Below are 25,903 nucleotides of genomic sequence, written 5' to 3'. Positions count from 1 at the left end.
TGCTGTAAGATAGCCTAGGCTACTCGTGCATTGCTTGTATCATTGTTCCCGTATCAAGTGCGGCATATATTTTGTGCGGGTTAAAATCCGATTTACAACACAAAGCTCCCATTCTGGTGGGGTGCGGGTTATAGAAAATGCGGCTTGTTTTCCGAAAAATACGGTATTTGCTTGGTCATTTGGTGAACTTTTGTTTTAACCTTTGTGAGGAGAGCTTCTAAATTCAGCAAATATAGGCCTACTGATTAATCAGTACATGACAACAAGGAATGTGCCTTCAACACCGGGAATACAATTATAATCAAAACATGTCAATTAGATTGTATATCATTAAAAATATCAGATAGATGACAGTGGCCAGTATGTCCGGACTTAGTCCTACTATTCACACACACACACGCAAACACAACCTTGGTGTGAGAGAAAAATACCTCCTAAGCTAAAGGCCGGACAGTGTGCTTATCTGTCATCTTTCTGATGATGACCTGAGAACTAGTCAATAAGAGCAACAGCACCAAAATACAATAATTCTACCAAAGAACTTAAATTACATCACCCACTGCAAGTACATCTACACACAGGGAGTGAACACAAACAAACATAGAGCAGAATATGATGAACACCTCTCTCAAACACAACTGTTACGCTGCTGTGCGCATTAACTTAAGATTTAAAATGGATGTTGATCTAGACGGTTCCAGAGCCCGCACTGTCCTAGTGAGCTTGGCGACATGGTGTGACAGGGTGTGTGTGACAGTGTGGGGGTGAGTGTGTGACTGTGTGTGTGTGTGTGTGTGTGCTGGTCAAACGCACACCACCATCCACATCTAATACACCCCAGAGCAGCTGCAGGGACAGGAAGTACTGAGGAGGTGCCAGGCCCTCGTGGGTTGTGGGTAGGGTAGTCCTCTCCTACTGGACCTTGGTGACGGCCTCGTATATGGACTCGGCTACGTAGTCGATGTTCTTGGTTGTCAGACCGCACATGTTGATGCGCCCACTAGCCATCAGGTACACATGCCTCTCCTTTATCATGAACTCCACCTGCTTAGCTGTGAGGGAGGGAGGGAGGTTGTTTAGAGGGAGAAACAGAGAACAAGCTCATCTGCAAATCTAAGAGTCTACAGCATCAGCACTTCCCTCTGGGGTGTGTGAGAGAGAGCCTTTTATGCCTCTCTCTGGCACTTTTTCCTGGTTTTAAGTTTTGAGATTGATGAGATATTTAAAACAATAAATGTATTTATCTGGTAGAGATTAAAAAAAAGTTAATCTGCCAAGGGCAGATGGTGTGTGTGTGTGTGCGTCAGTTTGCACCTGGAGGCTTGTGTATCTATACTTATGAGTGTCCGTGTGTTGTTGGATAGTGGCCATGTGTGTATGTGTTGTGTGTACACACTAGAGATGTGTGTGTATACACTCAAGGGAGTGTGTACTCGTGTGTGTATGTATGCGAGTGTGCGCGTGTGTATATACTCACGGTTCAGTCCGGTGAAGCTGAACATGCCTATCTGCTGGGTGATGTGGTCCCAGGTGCCAGGAGTCCCCAGGGCCTGCAGCTTCTCCTGCAACTGAGCCCTCATCAGCAACACCCGGTCTGCCATGGTCTTCACATTGTCCTTCCTGGAGGGAGGGAGGGAGGGTAACAGTATCATGAAATGGTCGAATTTAGACCAGAAGTTTGTGTATGAATGTGTGTATGCATATGCATGTGTGTACATGTGTGTGCGTGTCCGTGTGAGTACCCACCACTCAGCGAAGAGCTCGGGGGTGTTGAGAGTGATGGCCACCAGGCGAGCCCCCTGGGACGGGGGGTTGGACCAGGTGGTCCTGACGATCTTCTCCATCTGGGACAGAACCCTGCTCAGGTTGTCCTGGTCACGAGCCACCACTGTCAGGTTCCCCACTCGCTCATCTGACACACAGACACACACGGACGTGCACACAGTCTATGTGTGTGCCTGTATGTGTGTCCATGTCTGTGTGTGCACATGTGTGTGTGCATGTGTACTGATGACTCACTGTAGAGGCCGAAGTTCTTGGAGAAGGACTGAGCACAGAACATCTCGAAGCCCAGAGACACAAAGTAGCGCACAGCCCAGGCATCCTTGTCCAGGCTGCCTGATGCAAAGCCCTGGTAGGCCGAGTCGAAGAACACAAACAGGTTCCTGCGCTGGAACGTGGGAGAACACAGGAGAACGCCTTAGAACCAAGAGAACATCTCAGCCACTGGAATACTACACTCAAGAAATACTCCTTCTAGATGGCTGGATAGATGGAATGAATGAACAGATGTATGGGTGGAACAGATGGATAGATGGAATGGATAGATGGATAGATTGATTAATAGATGGATGGATGGACAGATGGAAGGATAGAAAGATGAATGGTTACTTTATTTTTCCCAAAGGGGGAATTGCGGCATTACAGCAGTGTATCAAAAACAGTTATACACAAATTACAGTAAAAAGGTAAACAGACCTTTTTACTGTAATTAGACACACAGCAGTGTGTCTAACCAAGACATACACACACAGAAGCACATGTACCATAGATCTACCAATCATGAACCAGTGATCGGATACAGGGTCCGGATCTCTGTCATGTTGCAGGTTACTTGAATAGTATTGTGTGTGTGCAAGCATGTGTGTGTGTGTGTGTGTATGTGTACACTTGTGTCTTACCATCATGACCTCAGCGATCTGCATCCACTGCTCTGGGGTAGGGTCCGTGCCAGTGGGGTTGTGGGCGCAGGCGTGCAAGACGAAGATGGAGTGCTCAGGGGAACTCTGGCACACAGGGTGAAAAGGTCATAGGTCAATATCCCGTCGCTGTGGTCGAGGTGACAGTTTTCTAGGAGAGTCCTCCTGTAGGTTTTCGGATGTTTGAACCACAGAAGAAGTAGGCCATGCAGAAAGGCTGACGGGCGTTCTGCAACGTCTGTGTATTTCCAGCTAAAAAGGAAAGGAATTCCCTGAACGTTACCTCCAGGTCTCCAAGGAAACCGGCCAGGTCCAGGCCTCTCTTCTCTGCATCCCAGTATTTGTAGGAGCGTACGTCTTCAAAGCCAGCGCTGGCAAACACGGCGTTGTGGTTCTCTGCAGGATACACACACATATAAACACAATATACACACACACATAAACACAATGCATACACACACACACACACACACACAGGTACTCAAACACACACAAAGATACAAAGGCACACAGTGTACCTTTACAGGCCTTATCAGGAGGGTTTAATAAAGACGTTTTAACCAAACCCGTTCATTAAACATCCACACATGCTAAACTACCGTGCCAGAGGAAGTCACTCAGATAAGGCCACTGCACAAAGTCCAAACTGAGAAATTATAACCGTATCAACTCTTAAGCTACGACTTCCAGTATGCATGTGCATGCGCATAGTTTGTGTGTATGGTGAATGTGTGTGTGTGCAGAGTGTGTTTGTGTGTACCCCAGGTAGGTGCAGAAACATAGACAGGTGTCTTGGTGTTGTTGGTCCCGTTGTGAAAGCGTCTGAGGAACTCCGCCCCCATCTTCAACGCACCCGTCCCCCCCAGACACTGCACAGCCCCCACCTGAGAGAGAGACATACACAGACAGAGAGAGAGAGAGAGAGAGAGAGAGAGAGAGAGAGAGAGAGAGAGAGAGAGAGAGAGAGAGAGAGAGAGAGAGAGAGAGAGAGAGAGAGAGAGAGAGAGAGAGTGATTCAAAGTTATGGTGTTCTCTAGTCTGAACTCACCCTGTTCTACCGTCCTCCAGTCTGAACCCACCCTGTTCTCCTGGATGGCTGGGCTATCCTCCCCAAGGGCAATCTTGGAGGCAGAAGACCTGAACTCAGGTAACCCCAGGATGCCCAGGTACTCATGGTTCAGACTGTTGTCCTCCACGATGATCCTCTCCACCTTCTTCACCACAGGGAGCACCCACGGCTGGCCTGCATCTGTACGGTAGGCTGGGGAGGGGGGGGGGGGGCAGAAGGAAAGGGAGGGAGAGAGAGGGGGGAGTGAGGGTGGAGGAGAAAGGATGAGAAAAGATTGACTACCTTTCCAACGTAACTTGAATACCTGCTTAGATAAACTGTGTGTGTTTACTGTAGACTTGTTGTTGATATGCCCCTCAGTTATCTTAGCTGAGCCTAGATAGTCACAGAGCTAACAGTCTAATGGTCACGGATGCAGCACTCTCGACCAGACTAAACCTGTTTGGTCCTGTGAGACTAGAACATGCACTTTAGCCTGTTGTCCTTAGCTACAACCTAAGCAGTGATAAGGAGTGGATACACACTAGCACATCACCAATAGAAAACACAGATATACTGTATATAGTCTATACATGCACATATAGGGCTACACATGCACACATACGCATGCACATACAGTGTCAGTGAGTGGTGTTACCTAGGTAATATTTAACTGTGCTAACCAATATGAGAAAGTCTCATTTCTAGTTTCTATCTCTGGTCTCTACATGTAATAACAAACTAGATCTGCACACTCAGCCAATAGCTTTAGAGAGACACTTTATTTTGCCCCTGTGGCTAAATTGGTTTACAACACAATCACAAGGCAATTCGTCAATATCATTCAACACTCACCAGACATACTCACAAACACATACCTTGCACCTAACCAGACTAGCTAGACACCCTGCTTGTTATTATATGCATTACCTGTTTAAAAACTTTTCAGAAAATGTTTCAAGGAGAGTCAAGGAGGTGCCTCGTTTCACCAACAATATTGTTTATCTTAATAATTATTCTGTCCTGTATGTAAACTAGCAGTGTCATTATGTATGTAGACTAGCAGTGTGGTTCTGTATGTAGACTAGCAGTGTGGTCCTGTATGTAGACTAGCAGTGGGGTCCTGTATGTAGATTAGCAGTGGGGTCCTGTATGTAGACTAGCAGTGTGGTCCTGTATGTAGACTAGCAGTGTGGTCCTGTATGTAGACTAGCAGTGTGGTCCTGTATGTAGACTAGCAGTGGGGTCCTGTATGTAGACTAGCAGTGTGGTTCTGTAGATTTGCATGTCCTCAGTTCACAGCAGCTGAAGGGATTACCAGGCTTTAGGTCTCCTGAGCTGTTCAGCCCTGGTATACAGCTTGTGTGTGTGTGGGAGGAGAGAGAGAGAGAGAGAGAGAGAGAGAGAGAGAGAGAGAGAGAGAGAGAGAGAGAGAGAGAGAGAGAGAGAGAGAGAGAGAGAGAGAGAGAGAGAGAGAGAGAGAGAGAGAGAGAGAGAGAGAGAGAGAGAGAGAGAGAGAGAGAGAGAGAGAGAGAGAGAGAGAGAGAGAGAGAGAGAGAGAGAGAGAGAGAGGTGGGGGGCAGAGAACAGAAGTGACACAGCACAGTTCTCTAAAGGGTCAGGCTGTGTCCACAATTCCAGCCTAGGCAACAGGCTCCCATTGGTTGCTGATCCCCATCGGTTGCTAGGCCTCTATCGTTCTGTGGTAATGACTGTGAACCTTTCATGGTGCTGACCACTGAACTACAACATTGTTGAAAGCTATTGAGCAGAGATAGCTTGCACCCCATAATTGTGAGGGGATGGAGGGGGGAGGGGTAGGAGGGAGTGGGATGGGGGGAAAGGGGGATGTAGGCCAGAGCTTTAGGTTATTACTACAAACTAAGACAAATCTATGTGCCTGTTGTGAACTGTTACAGCCCAGAGAGGCCGGCGAAATGCTAATCCTAAAGGCCAGAGACCTGAGGCCAAGCTGTAGCTACAGAGCTCTGCAGCATGTGTGCCTGTCTCCCTCACATCCAACCATCACTATCCAGGTCTGTCTGTCTCCCTCACATCCAACCATCACTATCCAGGTCTGTCTGTCTGTCTGTCTCCCTCACATCCAACCATCACTATCCAGGTCTGTCTGTCTCCCTCAAATCCAACCATCACTATCCAGGTCTGTCTGTCTGTCTCCCTCACATCCAACCATCACTATCCAGGTCTGTCTGTCTGTCTCCCTCAAATCCAACCATCACTATCCAGGTCTGTCTGTCTGTCTCCCTCACATCCAACCATCACTATCCAGGTCTGTCTGTCTGTATTTCCTTCATTCAGTCTCTCTAAGGATTGCTATATGAACGATTAGATAATCAGAACTTTTATAAAGCTGCCATCAGGAAAGCGGTCACAAGTGTATCTGAGGCCAATGAACAAAGTGCAATATCCTGTTTGTTTGTTTGCATGTGTGTGTGTACGTAGGTCTAATGATTATTGAGTAATGATGTTCCCTGTTTGAAGCTTCTGTACTCTTTCCTACCAATAGAAATGAGGGGTCATTAACGATTAGTCTACTGACTGATGCCATCGGGGAAATAACAGGTTCTCTTGTTTTGGTGTGGTTGAGAGCCACATTGTGACTCAGCTAAAACATGAACATGAGGTAGATGAATCTCCCTTGCATGCTTTCCTTAGGTAACCACTGATATGACATGAGTAGGTTGTAATTGTTAAGGGTGTAAGGAAGGTTGGGAGTCCGTATAGGATAGTGTGGGGGAGTGAAGGAGTCCTGATTGTGGCACATTGATTAGGTGACAATAACACAAGCAACACTTCTATCATCTCTACTCTCGTGATTAACAGCCTTCTGGATGATTGCCAAAAACGGAGATATCAGCGTTATCCCTCCGGCCCTGGACCGGCGGCACAGTTACCAGTTATTCAACAACCTTATCAACAATAACAATTTACACGCTTATTCATTGAACTTAATTTCTGTGAAATTACAGTATTTGAAATAGCCTAATTGGTTACATTTATAATGGCTGATACAGTTTGTGTAAGTAAACGCGTTACTTAGTTTCAGGAAAAAACAGCTCGTGGCTTCATAGCTTAGAGTTTGCGCTGTCTTGTGGCCATCTAAATTCTCATGGAATACATACAGCAGATGGAGACAACTCTAGTTATCATGCTAGTTGTAGGCCTACTAGGTCTAAATAACTTACACCAACAACGTTGGTTGAATGACTGCAACCAACCCTCGCGTACATGTACGCCAAGTCATCTTTTAAAAATATGTAAATAAATAAAAGCGTTAGCTTGCTACATTTAACCAAGAACGAATGTATGGCTTTTTAACATAAGGATTCAAACTCAAATGAATGAATGAATGAATAACAAATAGCCGACGATGACTTTGTGACAGTTTGTGACGCTTGACTTGCTGTCAGGTCCCATGGCCTGATCGTAGCATCATCTTACCTCCAACTCCAAGGTTCACCTTGTTGGTGTTCTGGTCCTCGCGGAAATCCGACGACAACTTGAACACTGCCACGGGAACAGCCTGGGGAACCTCAGTGAATACCGACATGACGCTGAATATGACTGGATTTAAATATTGAGAAATTAGATTTTGTCAATTGGTATTAACCGCTAACCTGGCTATGTATCAGCTTGGCAAGACTGCTATCGGCTCTGCGTTCACCTTGAATTTAGAGATGTGCAATGGAGAATGGGCGTGAACGATGTGACCAATGGAAACTGGGAAAGAGCAGCTAACCCAATCAAACGGCCAAATCAGAAAAGGTGAAACGAGTTCCGCCCATGAAAGTTGGCCAATGAATATCGTGTGTTTTGGATTGACGCATTCCGATGCAAATCTTGGTCCGAAAGAGGCGGGATTGTTCACCAGCGTTACCCGTTCGGAATACGTCATGGCAGCCACACGATGGCGCTAGAATCCTTCTTTTGGTACTAATATTAGAGTTTAGTTGTCTATAAAAAGCTGTCTGTAAGCTCCCAGAATGGGATTTTACATCATTTATACATCCAATTCACACAAGTGAACCAATCATAACAAATCGATCACAGGAGTAGCATCAAATTCCCCTTTTTTGCTCTGTTAAATTGCTGCACCAGTCCACACTTGACCGGTGGGGATCTCATTCTATTATGACTGTAACTGTTAGCTGCTCCTGGCATTCTCTAATCCCTGCTCTCCTCTCTCTGTGTCCCCCCCCCCACACACATCCCTTGTGGTGTGGGGGGTTTGAGTTGTCAGCACCTCCCTGGTCGTCGGTCAGCCAACGCTGGACCTGGTTGCGAGTCTCCCGGTCCTGTCCTACATCTATAAAGTTGAACAATGGATTTTGGTGTTTTAAAAACCCATCGACACTGTATGACTATGTTTAGCCTGTGTTCTGCTCCTCTCTCTCACCAACCGTCTCTGGAGGAGGGGATCCCTCTCTGAATTGCTCCTCCCAAGGTTTCTTCCATTTTTTTCTCCTGTTGAGAGTTTTTTGGGAGTTTTTCCTTGTCTTCCTTGAGGGTTTAGGTTGGTTGAGGGGCAGTTCTATGGGCATATGTGAAGCCCTCTGTGACATGCTTGCGTGTAAAAGGGGCTATACAAATACATTTGATTTGATTTGAGGAGTGCTTTTGGCAACTCAGCCAAGAAAAGATGTGGTGGTGGTGGGGGGGGGTGTATGGGTCTTGAATGAAATGAGTACAGCTTTCATCTTAGTTAATCCTTATGTCAACCGTGCTTACGAAGCCCAGCGATCAATGCCTTATACTCATCCATGGGTGAATACCTGAACCAATCCAAACTAAACAAGGAGTTGAATAAAATGACATCTTGTTCTTAAAAACCTTCACAGAGACAGAATGATACAAGTGTTTTGTTGTTTCATGTGTGCGTGTGTGTCTGTGTTTCCAGCCCAACAGCAGTTGCTCATCAGTGCTGTTCCCTGGGGCCTGGGTTGGGATGGTGTGTAAACAGGCAGGCTTTCGGGCCTTCTCTCTCAGTTGTCTCCCCAGGGTAAAGTGCTTGATAGATGAAGGCCACTTCACTCGCTCTCTCCCTTTTTCTCTCTCTCTCTTTCTCTCCCTTACTTCTCTCTCTTCCTCTTTCTCTCTCTTCCCAGTCACTGAATGATAATGCACATTTACTCAGGAACCATGTGAAATACTGCAGCATTATTTACAGTTTCAGTCTGAATGGTTTTATGTCTGCCTATCAGACCCATTCCCTCTCAATCCCCCCCACTTCCTTGCTCTCTGTGTCTCTCTTTCTCGCTCTCTCTTTCTCTATCTCGCTCTTTCTCTCACTCCTCATAGTCAGTGAGGGTCAGTGAGGTCTGCGTTGTTAGGGTGCAGAAGCTGCTACACATGAAGGCAGTTCAGATCAAACTGCAGTAGTCTGAATGCCCTGCTGTAACACACACCCTTTCCTCCACCACCTCCTCCACCCCCCCCCTTCATGCCCCCTCCTTCACCATCCCCCTCCCCCCTCTCTTCACCCCCCCTCCTTATTTCCTCCATCCCCCTCTCTGCCCCTTCTGACAGTAGACTTGATGTGTTCATTCTTTCCGACCAGGTGAGGGTGTCATGTGTGTTGCCTATCACTGTCATCCTAGCAATTATGGGATTTGAGCTCCCTGAACAGGCTTGGGTGCCTGCAGGCATGTGTGTGTGTCCATGTTTGTGTATCTGTGCTTGTGGACACGTGCGTGTGTGCCAGTGTGTGTGTGTGTGCGCACTTGCATGTTTGGATATCTGTATGTGTGCGCACGAGTACGTGTATTACCTCTGCATGTGCACACGTGCGTGCGTGTATGTGTGTGGTTGGGGTGATGTAGGGGGGGGGGGGGAATAAGGTGAATAGGCTCAGAGGAGAGGAGTGAGTCAGGGGAGATGACAGGAATCGCCCCTGGTCAGATAGAGCCATAGGGATGGGTCTGTTACTGAGACATCAGTGAATTAGACCCATTCTATGTAGTATCGGCCAGTTATCACAGTCTTACACATTAGTGGGTCCGTGTGTTGAGAAACCAAAGCTCTACTAAGTTAGGGTTAGGGTCAGTTCAAAAAGTGTTTTGTGACGCTATCAGGTTTTCATCAATGGTGTAGGAAGCCGACACCAAGCACACACACGGACGTTGCCACATTCCAACAGATGTATCATTCAACTATAAACAAAAACGCGTGTATGCACGCACACACATACACACACACACACACAACTTTACATTCCAGAGGCAGCCTAGCGGTGTGTTGCTCATGTAGCAATACCTGCTGCCTCTGTGGTTCAGTGAGCAGTGGTGACTGAGGGCCTTTTCAGCGCACACCACTGTTTGTTTTCCAAAGACAGTGTCATCAATTCTACTACAATGGGCCAGACACACTACCAACAGAAAGGGGGGCTCCATGCTTCCATCTGAGCAGTGACTGATGGGACATGAAGTAGCCAACACGGCTCTTTTGTTAGTCAACGTGTGTCTGTGCTAGTCATGTGTGTGTGTGTATCGCGTTCCCTTCGGCGAGGGCAGTTGATAGAAAGATACATGCCTGTTCGGGCTCAATCTGAAAGTCCACATTCCAACCCTCCTCAGCATTCTGCTTCCCCGCCCAAACTCTCTCAAGGACCTGTGGGGGGACTGGTTGGAGGAATCTGGAAAGCCAGGGAATTCTCCAGCCAGTACTCAAGTATGAATTGGAATCAAACATTGACATGCAAAGACAGTCTGCGACACCAAACCGCACACTTGATTAGGAAAACAACAACCTTAAATCACCAGAACGTCACCATACCCAGACAGACAGCGGTCCATTGAAGGTTCTTTTTGCAATGCAAAACCAGCGCCGGAGATGTATCTTCATTGAAGTGTATGGCAGTGACACCAGCTTGGTCCTTGTTGCTATAGTTACAAACCACTGAAGAGGAAGAAGAGTCAACATGTTTACATAACCCATAAATAACGCCTGCGTCAAAGAGAAATCATACATTTAGTGATCGCGTCCCAAAGGCTAGGGTTATAAGACACTTGCGATGCTACTATCAACATTAGTCGACAAGAAAGTACTTCGGAAGCCTGAAGTATGTTTAGTGAGATTGTTTACACATGCCAGAGAATACCCATAGCGTCTGTGCCAAAAGCTCTGTTAGGGATTGAAAGAATACAAATTATTGTAAAGGGGCATGTAGCTCAGTGGTACTGCATTTGACTGCATATCAAGAGGTGGCAGATTTCAATCTCTTTCAATGTAATTCGAATAAAAGTGTCTGCTTAATGAATACATTACTTTAGTTGTAAATATGAAATCTCCAATCTCCATTGGAGATTTCTTGTTGATTTCTTGTTGAACCGACAAGTCAGGTTCGTGGCAGTGGATTAATGTGACCTCTGTGATCTCTATCTGCCTGCGTCTGGTCAACCTTCTGGTTGCCTGGCAGCACCTCCACTGCTCTGAGACAAAGACAGGAAGTGTCAGAGTCAAGCCTGAGTTTGTCCAATCCCCAACTGGCTGTAGGTCTCCTTGACAAGACCGCATAAACTGGAATGGAAACTGCCTCTGAGATCAATCACCAACCTGTCATCACCCGCTCAATGATATGAGTAAAAGAGTCAAACCATTTCTACCTGGAGAGTACAGGAGGCACGTCGAAAGCAAAGCGTCTCTTTGGAGGACTGGACTCCTTGGAGTCAAAAACAAACAGTGAAGATGACTTTGAACTTTGACGATACCTCAGTTAATTAAAGCAACTCTAGTATTTAAAGACAGTTACCTCATGGGAAGCATTATCAACCTCATGTCAATCAAGTTTATTTGAATAGCACAATTCATACATAGGAGCAATTCAATGTGGTTTACAGAGAGAAATACAAAAATACAATTGAATAAAAACATTGAAATAATAAAACAAGGGGGGCCAGCCTAGAAAAGTTTACATTAAAAAGAAAATATTAAAACATAGAATGAGAAATTAATAGAAAACAAAAACATTGCAACTTGATTCCGTTGTAGAGAGAGAGAGCTATTAAAGCTGTGAGGCTAACAGTGTGGTTCGGCTATCACTCATTGGCACGTGAAAACAGAAGTGGTTTTAATCTGGATTAAAACATTTATACGTTTGGGGCACGTCATACTCAACAATAACAACAGCAATAACAGCAATAATCTCCATTCCTGAGTGGTGTGGTGTTTTGTGTTTGTTTATTAGTAATTTTATCTTCTGAGAGAGGGAGACTGAGAGAGAGAAAGAGAGAGAGAGACTGAGAGAGAGAGAGACTGAGAGAGACTGAGAGAGAGAGAGAGAGAGAGAGAGAGAGAGAGAGACTGAGAGAGACTGAGAGAGACTGAGAGAGAGAGAGAGAGAGAGACTGAGAGAGAGAGAGAGAGAGAGAGAGAGAGACGAGAGAGAGACTGAGAGAGACTGAGAGAGACTGAGAGAGAGAGAGAGAGAGAGAGAGAGAGAGAGAGAGAGAGAGAGAGAGAGAGAGAGAGAGAGAGAGAGAGAGAGAGAGAGAGAGAGAGAGAGAGAGAGAGAGAGAGAGAGAGAGAGACTGAGAGAGAGAGAGAGAGAGAGAGAGAGAGAGAGAGAGAGAGAGAGAGAGAGAGAGAGAGAGAGACTGAGAGAGAGAGAGAGAGAGAGAGAGAGAGAGAGAGAGAGAGAGAGACTGAGAGAGAGAGAGAGAGAGAGAGACTGAGAGAGAGAGAGAGAGAGAGAGAGAGAGAGAGAGAGAGAGAGAGAGAGAGAGAGAGAGAGAGAGAGAGAGAGAGAGAGAGAGAGAGAGAGAGAGAGAGAGAGAGAGAGAGAGAGAGAGAGAGAGAGAGAGAGAGAGAGAGAGAGAGAGAGAGAGAGAGAGAGAGAGAGAGAGAGAAAGAGGTCGTCCTGCATACCGGTGGCCTTACTTCCTTCTTACCGCCTGCCAGACAAGACAGATCATGTGTAGACAAAGTCAGGGTCAAGGTAAACAGAAATGTCCGGCATATGGGAAATTCATTTGGTAATATGCAACAAAAACACAATGAATCCATTCTAAAACAAACTATGTGAAAACATCAAGCACATCAAATCTTTCCCAGTCTTCCCAGTCTCATTCTATCCTAATGTCGATGTTACAGGGGAATAACAGAAGAAGGTTGCCCATTCTTCACACAGGAACGAATGGTCGACCTTTGACCCCTAACATGGTCCTATCATGTATAACCTCTGTATATTTATGTCCGGGGTCTGTGTGCAGCCGAGAGGATAAGCATATTTAGATTGTATGTTTCCTCTCTGAGGAGGTTCCCAGAGCAGTAGATCACAGCCCTTGTATCCCCCTGTTGGACATCGTATATACAAACACACACCTGCCGCAGCAAGGTCGTCTGGGAGCACACTCACAGCTGGCTAATTTATGACTCCCACAGGAGGTCATGGGGGCAGGAGACCCAGACCAGCCTGACTACACTTCCTCCAGGCTGGGCTCACCCTAAAAGACAGTACCCCCTGCACACACCCACACACACACATTTGCTCCATCGAGGTGCTAGATTCACTGCTGCTGCCTCCAGACATGATGCACATTCCTAATGATCATTTATATGATTGAATATTTATAGGAATGGTTCCCAGAGTCTCTACTCTTCATCCAGGAGGGAATGAGCGAGAGCTGGGCTGCACTCAAACTCCGGTCCCAGGCTCCTGTCCGGCCTCCTCCTTTCCTCCAGAGCACAGGGGCTGCCATCCGTCACTCTGGCCCAGGCAGCGGCACAATGGTCTGGGCCAGGTCCCAGCTATGGAGCCCATTGCATGGTCTACTGATAAGACTCACCTTCCTGGACCAGGGGGAGCACAGATATGCCCATACAGTACATGGTCCTGCACAATAAAACATTCAGTAACTTTATCTCTATAGATCCACAGCCTTTGAAATACTTATACACATACAGTATTAATCACTTAGAGCAAGAGTAAACAATCTCCACAATAACTATATATATATAGTTATATATATATATAACTATATTACTGTGTAACTAACAAGTTATAATTCAGTGACGGGCCAACGATTGGAATGCACTGTGGATAAGCCCACTTCTTTCCGACAGATTGCTTTGTGTCGGATGCTTCACAACGATGATTAGAAAAAGCTTAGATAACATCTAGGAGATCTCTACACCCCTTCTTCTTCCCACTAAACTCCTCCATCCCCCTCTGCCTTCATCACTTCGTCCATCCATCACTGAAGCTTTCTTGCCGGGAAAGTATACCACATCTACCCAACCTTTCCCATTCAAAGCAGCCCAGACAGAACTCTCTCCTTCCCCCTGTCTGACACGCCGCAGACAAACACACCTGCAGACACTCTCTCTCTCTGTCTGATCCATGCCCCTAATGGGATAAGCTGCTATTTGTAATGTCTGCTATTTCAACTGGATGACAAGTAGCCATCCTTCAAATTTAAATTTTGATTTTGAAGGCTCTCAGTGAAATAACCTATACTGAGACACCTGCAACAGTATTTCACTTTCTTTCTGAGAACCACTCAAGTGCATCCATCTGCACCACACACACAAACACACACATTCTGTACATTGATCAGGAGGAAAAACCTACCTATTTTTACTCCATGAACAAATTAGGTGGTAATTATAGAGTCATGACAGAGGTATCAAGTCCGAGATTAGTGTGTTTTGGGATCTGGTGATGTCATGTTGGTTCAGATGTTAATCCTGTGGTGGACTTATAGTTGTGCATAAACTGGTAAGGCAGTCAGTCTGTAGACAAGACTGCTTCAACAGGTTAGTCTGGCGTGTCTGTGCGTGGGTGCATGTGTGTGTGTGTTAATGTGTGTGTGTGTGTGTGTGTGAATGTGTGTGTGTATGTGTGCATGTTCTCTCTCTCTTTATGAACACAAAGACATTGCAGGGTGGAGCAAGAACAAACATGTTCCAGTCTGCCAGGCAGGATGACTGAGCATCATTACACCTCTAGAAATAGTGCGGTAGGGAAAACACTGAGGTAGAGAGAGAGAGAGAGAGAGAGAGAGAGAGAGAGAGAGAGAGAGAGAGAGAGAGAGAGAGATAGAAAGAGAGAGAGAGAGAGAGAGAGAGAGAGAGAGAGAGAGAGAGAGAGAGAGAGAGAGAGAGAGATGATCATATAGCTGTGATTTTATATGATGACTTTTTATCTTGGGTTGAGATGTTAGTCTTGAAGCAGCACAGTCTGGGTGAATAATGTTTAGTCAAAACAACAACAACAACGGTTTAAGTCTTTTAAGTATGTCCATTTTATCCACTTTTGCTGACCTCGCCCATTACTATTACATAGACTTGAAGATAAAGTACTGGCCTGTCACGTGGACCTCCTCCTTCACACCATCCCGAGGCCTGGGGTTTGTTAAGGCCCGGAAGCAGGCACTTCCGCTCCGTAAACACGGATTCGAGTTCGGCCTAGCACAGGGCGGTCGGTGGCACGCGATTATCACTGATAGGCTAATGGCGAGTCTTGGGGTAAGCAGTGAAAATAAAAAAGGAAGGCATTGTATGCAAATGAACACAGAGCTCCCAGTAGGCCGCAGGTATCTTTCCTCCATATTTACGTTCAAGACATGTCTGTATTTGACCTACTTGCTAACAACCCATGTGCTGAAGGATATTTCATTCCGTTCTACCCATTCAGTATTAATCTGCACAAACGGTAAAATGCATGACATTATGTTGATTTGGTGTTAACCTCTTAATTCTTAATTCTTTATTCGAAGATAAAGTGGTTGTCTTTAGGTAAAAGTGTGTTTAGTGGGACGTGATTTTAACTCAGCATAGGCTACAGATAAAAAACTGCTGAAGGCAGACAGCCATGTCGGTAAATCCTGCATGGTGCCGGTGGAAGAGCTGGGGAGATAGAGAAAAGATAATTCCGTGTCTGCTTTAGACCAAATGGAGAACACAGGATGAGTTGCCGTCGTCCACTTGAAATAGGATAGATAGATAGACAGATAGAAAAATAGATAGATAGAAAGATGTGAGTGTGTGTGTATGTGTGTGTGTGTTTTGTGGCGGCAGTCTAGTCTGCGCTAATAGCGTAATTAGACCAGCCTTTCACTGACCCGCGAGCAGAGAAGAGCAAAGGCCACGTGATTTTCCCAATAGTTACATCTAATCGCTGTCAACCAAGTGGATTACTATAGGCCTATACGATGTGTTCGTTCTGGAAATCACCTGCATCTGTTTAGTTATGTTTAATCTAATTAAAATGTGTTTCAGTGTTTACAATACATCATAAAAGTCTGTACACACACTATTAAGCATTTTTCACGTAATTTGCTAAAATGTTGTGCTTGCTTTCTAGAAAATAGTATAACTTTCTAATTGTGTATGTCTGGCACAAGACCAATAGAAAAAAAATGAAAGAAGAGACAAGATACAATAATTATAGCTTGTTTCTTTGGCACCCAAATAATCCCCTTCAATTTGAATACTTGTGGTTTGGCGGTTCAATGAGATAGGCCTGCTTTCTCCAATTATTCAGAAGCCTTTGAGATTACACCGTCCGGTGTCAACGGAGGTAGATAACTCGTGAAGTATGGAAAATATCTTCAGCAACCATAACTGTCTGTCTCGCGCTATTGAATGCCTAGGTCAGATTTCATTTAGTCTACTTTCATTTTTATATAGCTTATAGCCTAAGAAAACCATAAACTATATATCTAACTAGAACAATATTACACGCAGATATTTAGAAAGTGCTTAAATATGAAGTAGGCCTATTGCCTAAACCAACGATTATAAAGAGATTGCTTTGTCAACGAGTCGGCTTTTAGACGACCAGATGTCCAGAAATGACTAGCCTATGGTGTGTTTTTATTCATCTGCGTTCTCAAATAGACCGATACATAAATCATGTTTCTCAAACGAAATTATAAACAGAAATGTAATGACCGTTTGGGTAGAAATTCCAACATTTTGGCAAAATGTGCATGGAATCCATAGCACAAATTCGGCAACAAGATGGTCCAACTTCCTCGTCTCCATCTCAGCCTCTCGATTCTGTCTGCTCTTTGCTCCTTGACTCCATAATGGGCCATTTTACAGGCATACATCTTGAGAGACAGGGGAAAACGCTACGATAATATAAACAAGACCGTGTTGATGGCGAGCGGATGAGATTATGTTGGTCTGCTTCCCTTTCTTTCCACACGGTTTAGATATTAAAGGCTTTTTGTCACTGGCGCCTGGATACTTGGGCACTAGACGGGCGATACAGGTGTGGCCTTTCACCCTATCATTGTCTGGACTTCAGGTGAGATACATTGACCTGGTGAATTTTGCTGAGGAGTAACGTGAATGGTTTGAGATTCATAATTTGAAGGTAGGCTAGTAATGTAAGCCTTTTTTCGTGGTATTTTATAATGAACCTCTAATATTGCGCGGAAATATTACATAACGTAAAGTGCGGAAACTTATTGGTGATTGGTGGTCAATTCTAAGCCATCAATCAATTGAAAATAAATGAATAGTAACCTATTAACACTATAAGCCTATACTATCAAATAAAAAATGAATTATTTAAATGAAATTCAACGCTTGATTCAAAATAACTTACTTGGCATTTATGATACCCAATTTATATTTTTGAGGCGTGTAGCCTATCCCTTAAACAGTTATAATAGGCCTAGGCTATTATCTTTAATATCAGAGTAAACTAATGGTAATTAATTAGGCGTATATTATCATGTAATAGGCTAATTAGTCTACTGTCTAATAGACGAAACGCTTAACATTAATTAATTAATTCAACTCCTTCAACGCAATCCCAGGAATGCGCTGAAAAAAGTCCTGACTTTAACAAAACCATTGAACTTTAAATGAGATATTAAATTGCAATACATAGTTTTGTTTATAGTAGCTATACTGCGAAACATACACTTTATTTGTGTTAATCGGCTAAACATGTCAAACTCATCAATATTATTAATATCAAAATAAATTGGGGCTAAAGCTTTTCACATTAAAGCATTTACAATAAACACGTACTATAGCCTATTAAAGACCCATCTGATTCCTTAAATTTAATTCATTCTTAATCATTCATTATTCACTAGCGTGTGTGTGCGTGTGTGTGAAGACATTTAAAATGTTTTTTTCTTATCCCAGTGCGTATGATAGGAAGAGAGAGGCTTTCTACGGAAACAATAGCTGATAACAACCGAGGTTAGCCGCATTCAAATTATATTCAGTGTCAGGGGGAGTGGTGTGAATCACACGCAGCGGATGTCAGAATAGATTTCTTTAATCAAGTCTCCAGGAATACAAAAGCAAGAAATCCACACTTGGGAAATACAACAAAATACGTATGCTCCAGGCTAACCCCAAAACAAGGGCAAACAAACTATATGCCCCGGGATACTCAGTGAATTATCCAGAAATCAGGAATCAGACACCAACACAGACACAGGAGTTCAGCCAAACAATATGGCAAAGAGGAGAGGAACAGACAAGGTTAAAATGGAGAGACCAACAGTAACGGGTGAACATGATAAAAGTAACGAGGTCATGATCAGCTACTGTGACTAGAGAGAGAGAGAGTGTGTGTGTGTGTGGGGGGGGGCATGGCATTCATCAGCTCATCATCCTATATGGAAGGCCTGCAGATCAGCAGTGGATAAATAGTTGTGATTTGGGTCCATAGGTAGGATAGTCCGATGAAATGTGTGATCCTACCTTTCCAACAGACTGAAGAGACGGTCGTTGGCACGTGTTAATGCCATTTGATCTTTTGGTTATCTTTTTGCGTTCTCCACAACCTCTGTCTATCTTATCCAACTAAAACCAGCAAATGACAGAGAAATAGGGGGAGGTATATAGGGCGAGACCCCCACTCTATTCCGCCCCCTATAAGACGTCACTGAAAGGCAGACGATTGCATCCGTTGATTCACGCAACCCAGAGAAGCAGCGTATCTCTCTGGCCCCAAGCTAAACATGCCACATCGGAGAAGACTGAGAGGAGTGTCAGATTGAGAGGCAAACCATACCTCCTCCTTCTCATTGACAAACAGGCTGGGAGGTGCGCTCTCACAAGGAGCTTTCAACCTTTTACGCACGGCAGGCAGAACCAATAAGAATCTTCTTTTGTCCGTTCAGCCTTATCGTAGGCTATTTCAGATCAATTCTGATTGAAAAAACACCTGCTTTTTGTCAGACTAACAAACTTTACCGTGCGGGACTGCAATTCCTTTATATAATGTGACGAAGCAGTCGGTGATCATGCTGTCTAGTCCGGCCGTAACCTCCTCCTCCTCCTCCACGCCTTTCTCTGTCAAGGATATCCTCAAGCTTGAGCTCCAGCAGCAGTCTCACCAGCAGCGGCACGTGTCTCTGGCTCCCCTCGGTCCACCGCTCTCCCGCCCGGGCAAACTTCAGCCACACAACCCCTTCGTGTCGCGGTCGCCCCCAGCCTGTATGTTGACCGGTGGGGACAGCGCAAGCTCGAGCCCTGGTTTTTCCGAGGGCGAGGAAACGATGTCGTACCTGAACACGCTGACGGTACAAGATCGGTTAGTGGAGTCCGTTGTCCCCGCGGAAATCTTCACACAGTCAGGACAGAGCAACTCTGCGGACACGAGCCTGGACACCGAGGTGGAAGACCTTGAAAGTAAGTTACCAACGGATAACTTTTAGCCTATTGCAGTAAAGTGTCAGATAGCCAATTTAAACATATAGCCTATGCCTCATCAATAGGCTATTTTAAAGATGGTATCGGCTTTTTTAAACAACATAGCGTTACTGTAGCAAACAGTTTAATCTATAGGCTACATCGTAAATTAAATGGAGCTTAGGTCCTACAGGAAAATTGTACAGTTCTATAAACCTTAAGGCTAATAAAATAAGGAAGGGGTTAGCTAATAATTTCAAATAGTCGATAAATGTAGCTTCTCAAAAATCTATGCATCCTCAACAAGTAGGCCTAATGTGATTATAACAATATAATTATCAAACAAGTACAACAGGTTAAAGAAGATGCAATTTTTTTTTAAACGCCCTGTTTAATACATTTGGCGAAAAAAGTCATATTTCCATCACACACGCATAGACACGCACACAGGTTGTATTTAGCTTTTATTTTCCAGCGGTTATTTTCCACAACAATCCAAACAACTTGTAGGCCTATTTATCTTAATGTTAGTATTAGCCTAAATGTCTTGACTGGTTCTTTTTCTAGAGAGTTGCGGCGGCACCTTGCAAAAGGCAGAGTGTGACGAGTTCGAAAACGACTCGGAAAGACTCCCTAAACAGCCGAGAACCAGACGGAAACCCAGAGTCCTCTTCTCCCAGACCCAAGTGTTTGAGCTGGAGCGGCGATTCAAACACCAGCGCTATCTGTCAGCCCCGGAGAGAGAGCACATGGCCAGCTCCCTCAAACTTACCTCCACCCAGGTGAAGATTTGGTTCCAGAACCGGAGATACAAATGTAAAAGGCAGCGGCAAGACAAGACTCTGGAGATGGTCGGCCACCACCACCACCCTCCGCCGCCTAGGCGAGTGGCTGTCCCTGTACTGGTCCGAGACGGGAAACCTTGTCTGGCTGGATCACAGACCTACAACACCCCCTATACTGTTGGGACTCCATCCCCGTATAGCTACAACGGCTACCCGGCCTATACATATAACAACTCAGTGTACTCTAACTCGTATTCTAGCCTACCTTCTCTTGCGCCCAGCACCACTGCTAACGCGTTTATGAACGTGAATTTTGGGGGTCTTGGTTCGCAACCCTCGGCCCAGCCCTCTCAAGGAACGACGGTCACACCCTGTCAGGGAACACTGCAAGGTATCCGTGCCTGGTAACGGAGGATATATCAGTTAGTGTTTTTTTAAGACACTTGGATGATGACCCGAGCAGAAATTATTCAGGGGTGTATTTCGGACCATGAGCTCTCCATGCATCGTTTCTCGAAGGGATAGTTTGGGCACCGACAAAGAGGGCGACTGTGGGCTACACTGTAAACGCAGATATTGGGGCCCAGTTCCCCCGGATTTACCCATTTTCGAAACCTTTCTGCCGTATCTTTTCAGCGTAGGCTACTACCTTGCCTGTAACCTGTTTTATGGTTACTGTTTTGTAACCATAAAACTTATGGCTGAATATGTCCGTAGGCCCACTGAACAGTAATCACGGGAGGACAGGGGTTTGGTAAATTGAGTGCCGCTTCACAGTAGGCTAGAGCACTGAATCCTTTTTATTTACACGTAAAATTCTGTGAAACACACAGTTGAATTCTTGTGTAAGTTGAAAGAGGATATAATAGTCACAGGAAAGGCCTTTCGATGGGAACCTTCCATGTGCAGCACGACTGTGATCCAAGGTCTTTCAGCGTTTAACTCCTATTATTTATCTGGTTTTACCAGAGATACAGATCCATTACATTTTGATTACAAGTTTATTGTTATTATTAGGATTAAGAATGCATCCGCATGGAGATTTAGTATTCATATGTGCATCTTTAGCCTACATTGTCGAACTGCTTAGATTTGTGAACTACAGTAGCCTTTGGCTATAAGGCCCTATTCTGACAATTTCGAAAGGCCAGTAGGCCGCGCAACATTTTCAATGTCAAGTTCCGTGAAAAAAACAAAATAGCCTACAACTGTTTATAGGTCACGTAGACTTCTGCGTCTAAATACTTGCACTCATATTAAAGACAGTACTGTAAATTAATGTGGTTAAACGTTGATTTGTCTCATGTTACATAAATAATCCACCAAAATATGCATGGGTGGTCTGTTGGTATTGAGGGGTCTGTGTGAAATAACATTTCCTTAATTGTTCGGCAAAGAGAAATTGTCCATCTTCTTGACCTATAAGGGCGGTTTTCCAGGCCTGCTTTCTGGGGTAAATAAGACGCAGAATGTTAAGCTTGAGACAAGAACCAGAGCAAACTGAATTCCGAATCTTCAGTCCGGCGGGAGACGGATACTAACCAGACAGGCAGCCCTGAAAGAACAAGTTCTGGGCGAGTCACATCGCCAGTGCTGCCAAGCGGCCATTTCTGTCACAATAGCTTACAGGAAAATGTTTGTAGGCAAACGTATTAAATCATAGCATAGGCTCACAGAGTTCAAAGATATGCGTATATTACACAGAGATTTAATTGTTCGCTTTTAAAAACTGACACGATTTAGAATTGTTCTTAAAAGATTAAGAATTAATACATGACACCACACAAATAACCCTTAATGATCTCCGTATGGAGAGAATGTATAATAAAATAATGCTGAAATTGAAAACATATAGCATACATAGGCCCAGTTATCATGACCAATGACAACTGATTTATTTTATTTTGGTTTATCGTTTTGGTTTTGTTTGAGCTTCTTCTTGTCTTATAGGGCCTAGTCTAAATGTTTCACACTCGTCATCCAATGTAAAATTGTAGGTTCATGTCGTGATAGAATGTTTGAATTGTAATTTTATGTTTATGTTCCATCTAATTAGTCGACGTAATTTGTAAAAAAAAAAAATAATAAAATAAATTAGCCTACAATTGAAACCGTCACTTGGTCTAAAACAGCTTGATGCCCGGTTTTCCGATGATGGTGGTACGATGCATAAAAGGCTGCATCGTGACTTTCTAACCATGGAGGTGGGCCTACGTCTGCTTCCCATACCAGCACATTGGCCTCTAGATCGATCGTTAGCCCATAAAGTGTATCGTAAATTGTCTACGTCGTAAGGAGGGCTGTCCAAGGTCCTGAATGGAATCTTATTTGCAAATGTATCTTGAAATACTATGTATAGGCTAAGCCTAGTTAAGGGTTTGTCTGCTAGAGTATGGACTAAGATTGCTAATGTAGGCCTAGGCCTAATTATTAATTACAAATTATAATGCCTAACACAGGTTAATCATATATAAAAGACATGCTTCTTGTTTAAAGCATGTAAATGCAAGAACGTGATATATAGGCCTATAGCTACATAGCCTACAATGTCACGATCTTCAAAATATAATCATGGTGGAAAGTAAACCACCTTCACGTGGTTTGGACGTCATATTTAATCTCGATTGCACGCAAATATGAAAACATAGGCGATTTTTAATTAGATCGTTGGCTGAGAAATCGGCCTATTTTTTTTTTAAGAAAGAAAAAAGGACAGTTGGGCTGAAATAGGCCTTCGTAGACTTTGCCTAATGTTTTTTTTCCAATAATTTCTCGCCTGATGAATTAGGCAATAATGTTTAGCCTACAGCAGCAAAGAGCATATAGGCTACCAGACGATTGGTCTGAAACCATCGTTTACGATTAATTTAACGTAGGCTACCACGTAATAACGATGCTTTTGGGAAACGCATATTTAACACAAAGTGGCACTAACGATTATTTTACAATGCACAAAGCCTAGCGCTTTGGTAAACCCTATTATTCCATGTCTTGTCTCTGCTAATCCGTGCGTCCTCGTTAAAGACATTGTGTTGATTTTAGGCTATGGATTTTATCTATAGGTTCGTAAAACAAACACTGTTCGATCGGAGCAATTGCTTAAAGTTAAACAAACGCACCCTCCTCCCCGCCTTTTATTCCGTTGGCTGCTGCAAGGCTAGACCAAGGTGCCTAGCTGTAACGCGTACGCACCATTAATGGAGATTAATGGAATAGTAAACAGAGTATTTATCTCCGTTGATCGGCTCATCACGGGGCTTCCCTTGGCTCCTGCCCTGTCGGTAGGACATACCTGGTGTCAGAGTAAGTGGCAGAGAGTCCCCAGTGTAAATAGAAGTGGCGACAGGCCGGCGATGCCTGAGGACGCGGCCTAGCCACTGCCGCCCTGACAGGCGAGCAGAGTGCCAGAGTACTGATTGCTATCTATCGCTGCCAAAGATAGCAACGCAGCTCCTCCACCGAATGAGTTTCCCAAAACAAAGTCTCCCATGGCAACCACTCAAGGGGGATTACAAAGAACAAAGGCCAAATATAGGTTAGAGAATACGAACTGCATAAAGGAGTTGATAGCACTTGGCCTGCATTTAGAGACTGATAGCCTACTGCCTTAATATGCGCGAGACGAATGTTTCTCACAGTGCTAGAGCTACTAATTTCAAAGTCTACACAATGGATTTTTTTTTTGCTTTATTACAAAATATTAACTGCATTTATGCAATTGATCCATATCCATAGGCAATCATTGCTTCTCGTTGCACGTGAAATGGATATCACGCCAAAATGTGATTATCATTGAAAGCGCCAACTTTGTGTTGAAATGGAGGATTGACACGGACACCTTTGGGTGTGTTTCCAGTAGTTCAGCATTGTCAAAGGCTTTTACTCACCAGACAGTTCTGACTCCGGAGTAGGCCCACACCCCTGAGCTGGTGGGGCCCTCTGACTCAAACGTAGGCCTATTCACATAGATCTTCACTGTTCAGCCAGAGGACGCAAACAAAACTCAACCGGGAAGCAGGATCACTCAACTGTCATCGCTTTGCATCAGTAAAATGTGTGTGTGGTGTGGGGGGGGGGGGGGGGGATAGAGAGTGAGAGAGAGAGTGAGAAGGAGGGAGGGATGGATAGAGGGGGAGATTATTGGAAAGCCTATAGCCTACATTATAAATGCCGCATCATGTGTTAAGGTGTTAAGTGCAGTTAATTTAAGGACAAAATAGAAATGCTCATCCAAGTCGGTCAAGGATAGGACGTAGCCTCAGTTCAGAGACAGTGCGTTTCTAATGACATCATCTGGGCCGTGTTCCTTTAGGAAACATAAAAGAACACACGACGCTGGAGAACCAGGCCTCCCCGTAAGACAGGAAGAGGTTTGTTCCTTGCAGGTCATCATTTGTTTCGAGATAATCACTGGAGTCGCAGGGTGGCGCTATTAGCCTCCTTGTCCAAAACGACGGCAGGAGCCTATATAAAGTAGCCTATTTTGTATGAAAATTACAGAAGAAAAGAAGCATTTAATTTGACGTTGAAGTGGTTTCTAAACTCAAAAGTAAAAGGATGATGACTTTTAAGTGGTCTGATTGTCTAACGCAAAGGTCATGACATCAAATGTAGCCTGTTGAAGTAGCCTATCCCGTACAACAGTTAAAGACACACTCGTTTCATTATGTTTATTTATACAGTTCGATTAAGAATACGGTTTTCAACTGTATTTGAAATTTTTCCAATATGATCATTTTGAAATTGTGTGTGCATTTAAATCTAAGGTGACATAAAGTTGTTTTTCCTATTGCCTATGTCTTTATTGCAGTAGGCCTGAACAAAAAACAAACATTAATAACAAGCTACACTTAACAACAATACTCCTCCTTTTGTTAGCAAATTTGACAAATAGGCTAGCCTACTGTTAGCCACCAACATCAGAAAGATTGGCCTAAACATTTAGGCCTACTATAAAGTATTTTAGCAGACGTTTTAAGCTATTCAAAGACAACGCCAAAATAAAGTAGCAAAAACATAAGCAGGCATAGGCCTAATTATTATTACTAATCCGGTGTTGATTAAACAAAAAATTAATAGTAACAAAAAAACATATTTGACATCAAATAGCCTATTTGAAAATCCTCATCTTCATCATAAGAATTACACACATGATGTAGCAAAATGACTGCAGAGTTGACCAACGGTCCAGTCCTCTGTATGGTTAAAGTCGACATTTACATGTCTACAGTCTACATGACTGCATCTAACACCAATATATAATCACGTTATCTGTGGTTGGTAGGTAGGCCTATTTATATAAAGGAAACCACGTTTTGCAAAATATGCAAATATTATATAATTAATGTGTATATTATTATGAAACATTATTCGCGCATTATCACGGCAGAGCACTGCAATGTGTATGCATAGCTATTTGACATCTGGATGTCGGACGTTACTTTTTGAAGCAACACTCAAGTTGATAAGGGTAAAAATCCACAATGTATACACTTTTAAGTGTGAAAACCAATATTAGACTGAGGGTTATACTGAAACAGAGTCCAATCATTAAAATTACAAATTATTTTGAAACCATGACAGTTTCTCTTGTACGTGCGATGCTGTCCAAGCACCAATATCATCTCTCCGTGCTCTTCACAGGTCAAGTGCGCGAGGAGAGAGAGTGAACAGATGGGATAACAAGGTGGGAGGGGCTAACAAGGAATGCCAACCAATCAACCCAGTGTTTTAGTTACAATAAG

The 25,903-nt window shown here is 44.0% G+C and overlaps 2 protein-coding genes across 2 annotated transcripts; one reads left to right on the top strand and one right to left on the bottom strand.

Moving 5' to 3' along the window:
* Positions 1 to 654: 654 nt before the first annotated feature.
* On the bottom strand, positions 655 to 7,450 carry got1 (glutamic-oxaloacetic transaminase 1, soluble). Its single transcript, XM_062463106.1, has 9 exons — positions 7,210 to 7,450; positions 3,779 to 3,960; positions 3,460 to 3,583; positions 2,983 to 3,095; positions 2,682 to 2,786; positions 2,020 to 2,170; positions 1,747 to 1,912; positions 1,478 to 1,620; positions 655 to 1,052 (listed from the first exon to the last, which is right to left on the bottom strand). The coding sequence occupies exons 1-9, from the start codon at positions 7,316 to 7,318 to the stop codon at positions 913 to 915; spliced, it is 1,233 nt and encodes a 410-aa protein (XP_062319090.1). The 5' UTR covers positions 7,319 to 7,450; the 3' UTR covers positions 655 to 912.
* An 11,225-nt stretch (positions 7,451 to 18,675) lies between these two features.
* Positions 18,676 to 22,088, top strand: nkx2.3 (NK2 homeobox 3). The gene is made up of 2 exons (XM_062464565.1): positions 18,676 to 19,374; positions 19,942 to 22,088. Exons 1-2 carry the CDS (start codon positions 18,987 to 18,989, stop codon positions 20,565 to 20,567), a joined length of 1,014 nt encoding a protein of 337 aa, XP_062320549.1. The 5' UTR covers positions 18,676 to 18,986; the 3' UTR covers positions 20,568 to 22,088.
* The last annotated feature ends 3,815 nt before the right edge of the window (positions 22,089 to 25,903 follow it).

The sequence above is a fragment of the Osmerus eperlanus genome, chromosome 6 (genome assembly GCF_963692335.1).
Source record: "Osmerus eperlanus chromosome 6, fOsmEpe2.1, whole genome shotgun sequence".
NCBI lineage: Eukaryota > Metazoa > Chordata > Actinopteri > Osmeriformes > Osmeridae > Osmerus > Osmerus eperlanus.
This window is presented reverse-complemented; position numbering and strand designations above follow the sequence as displayed.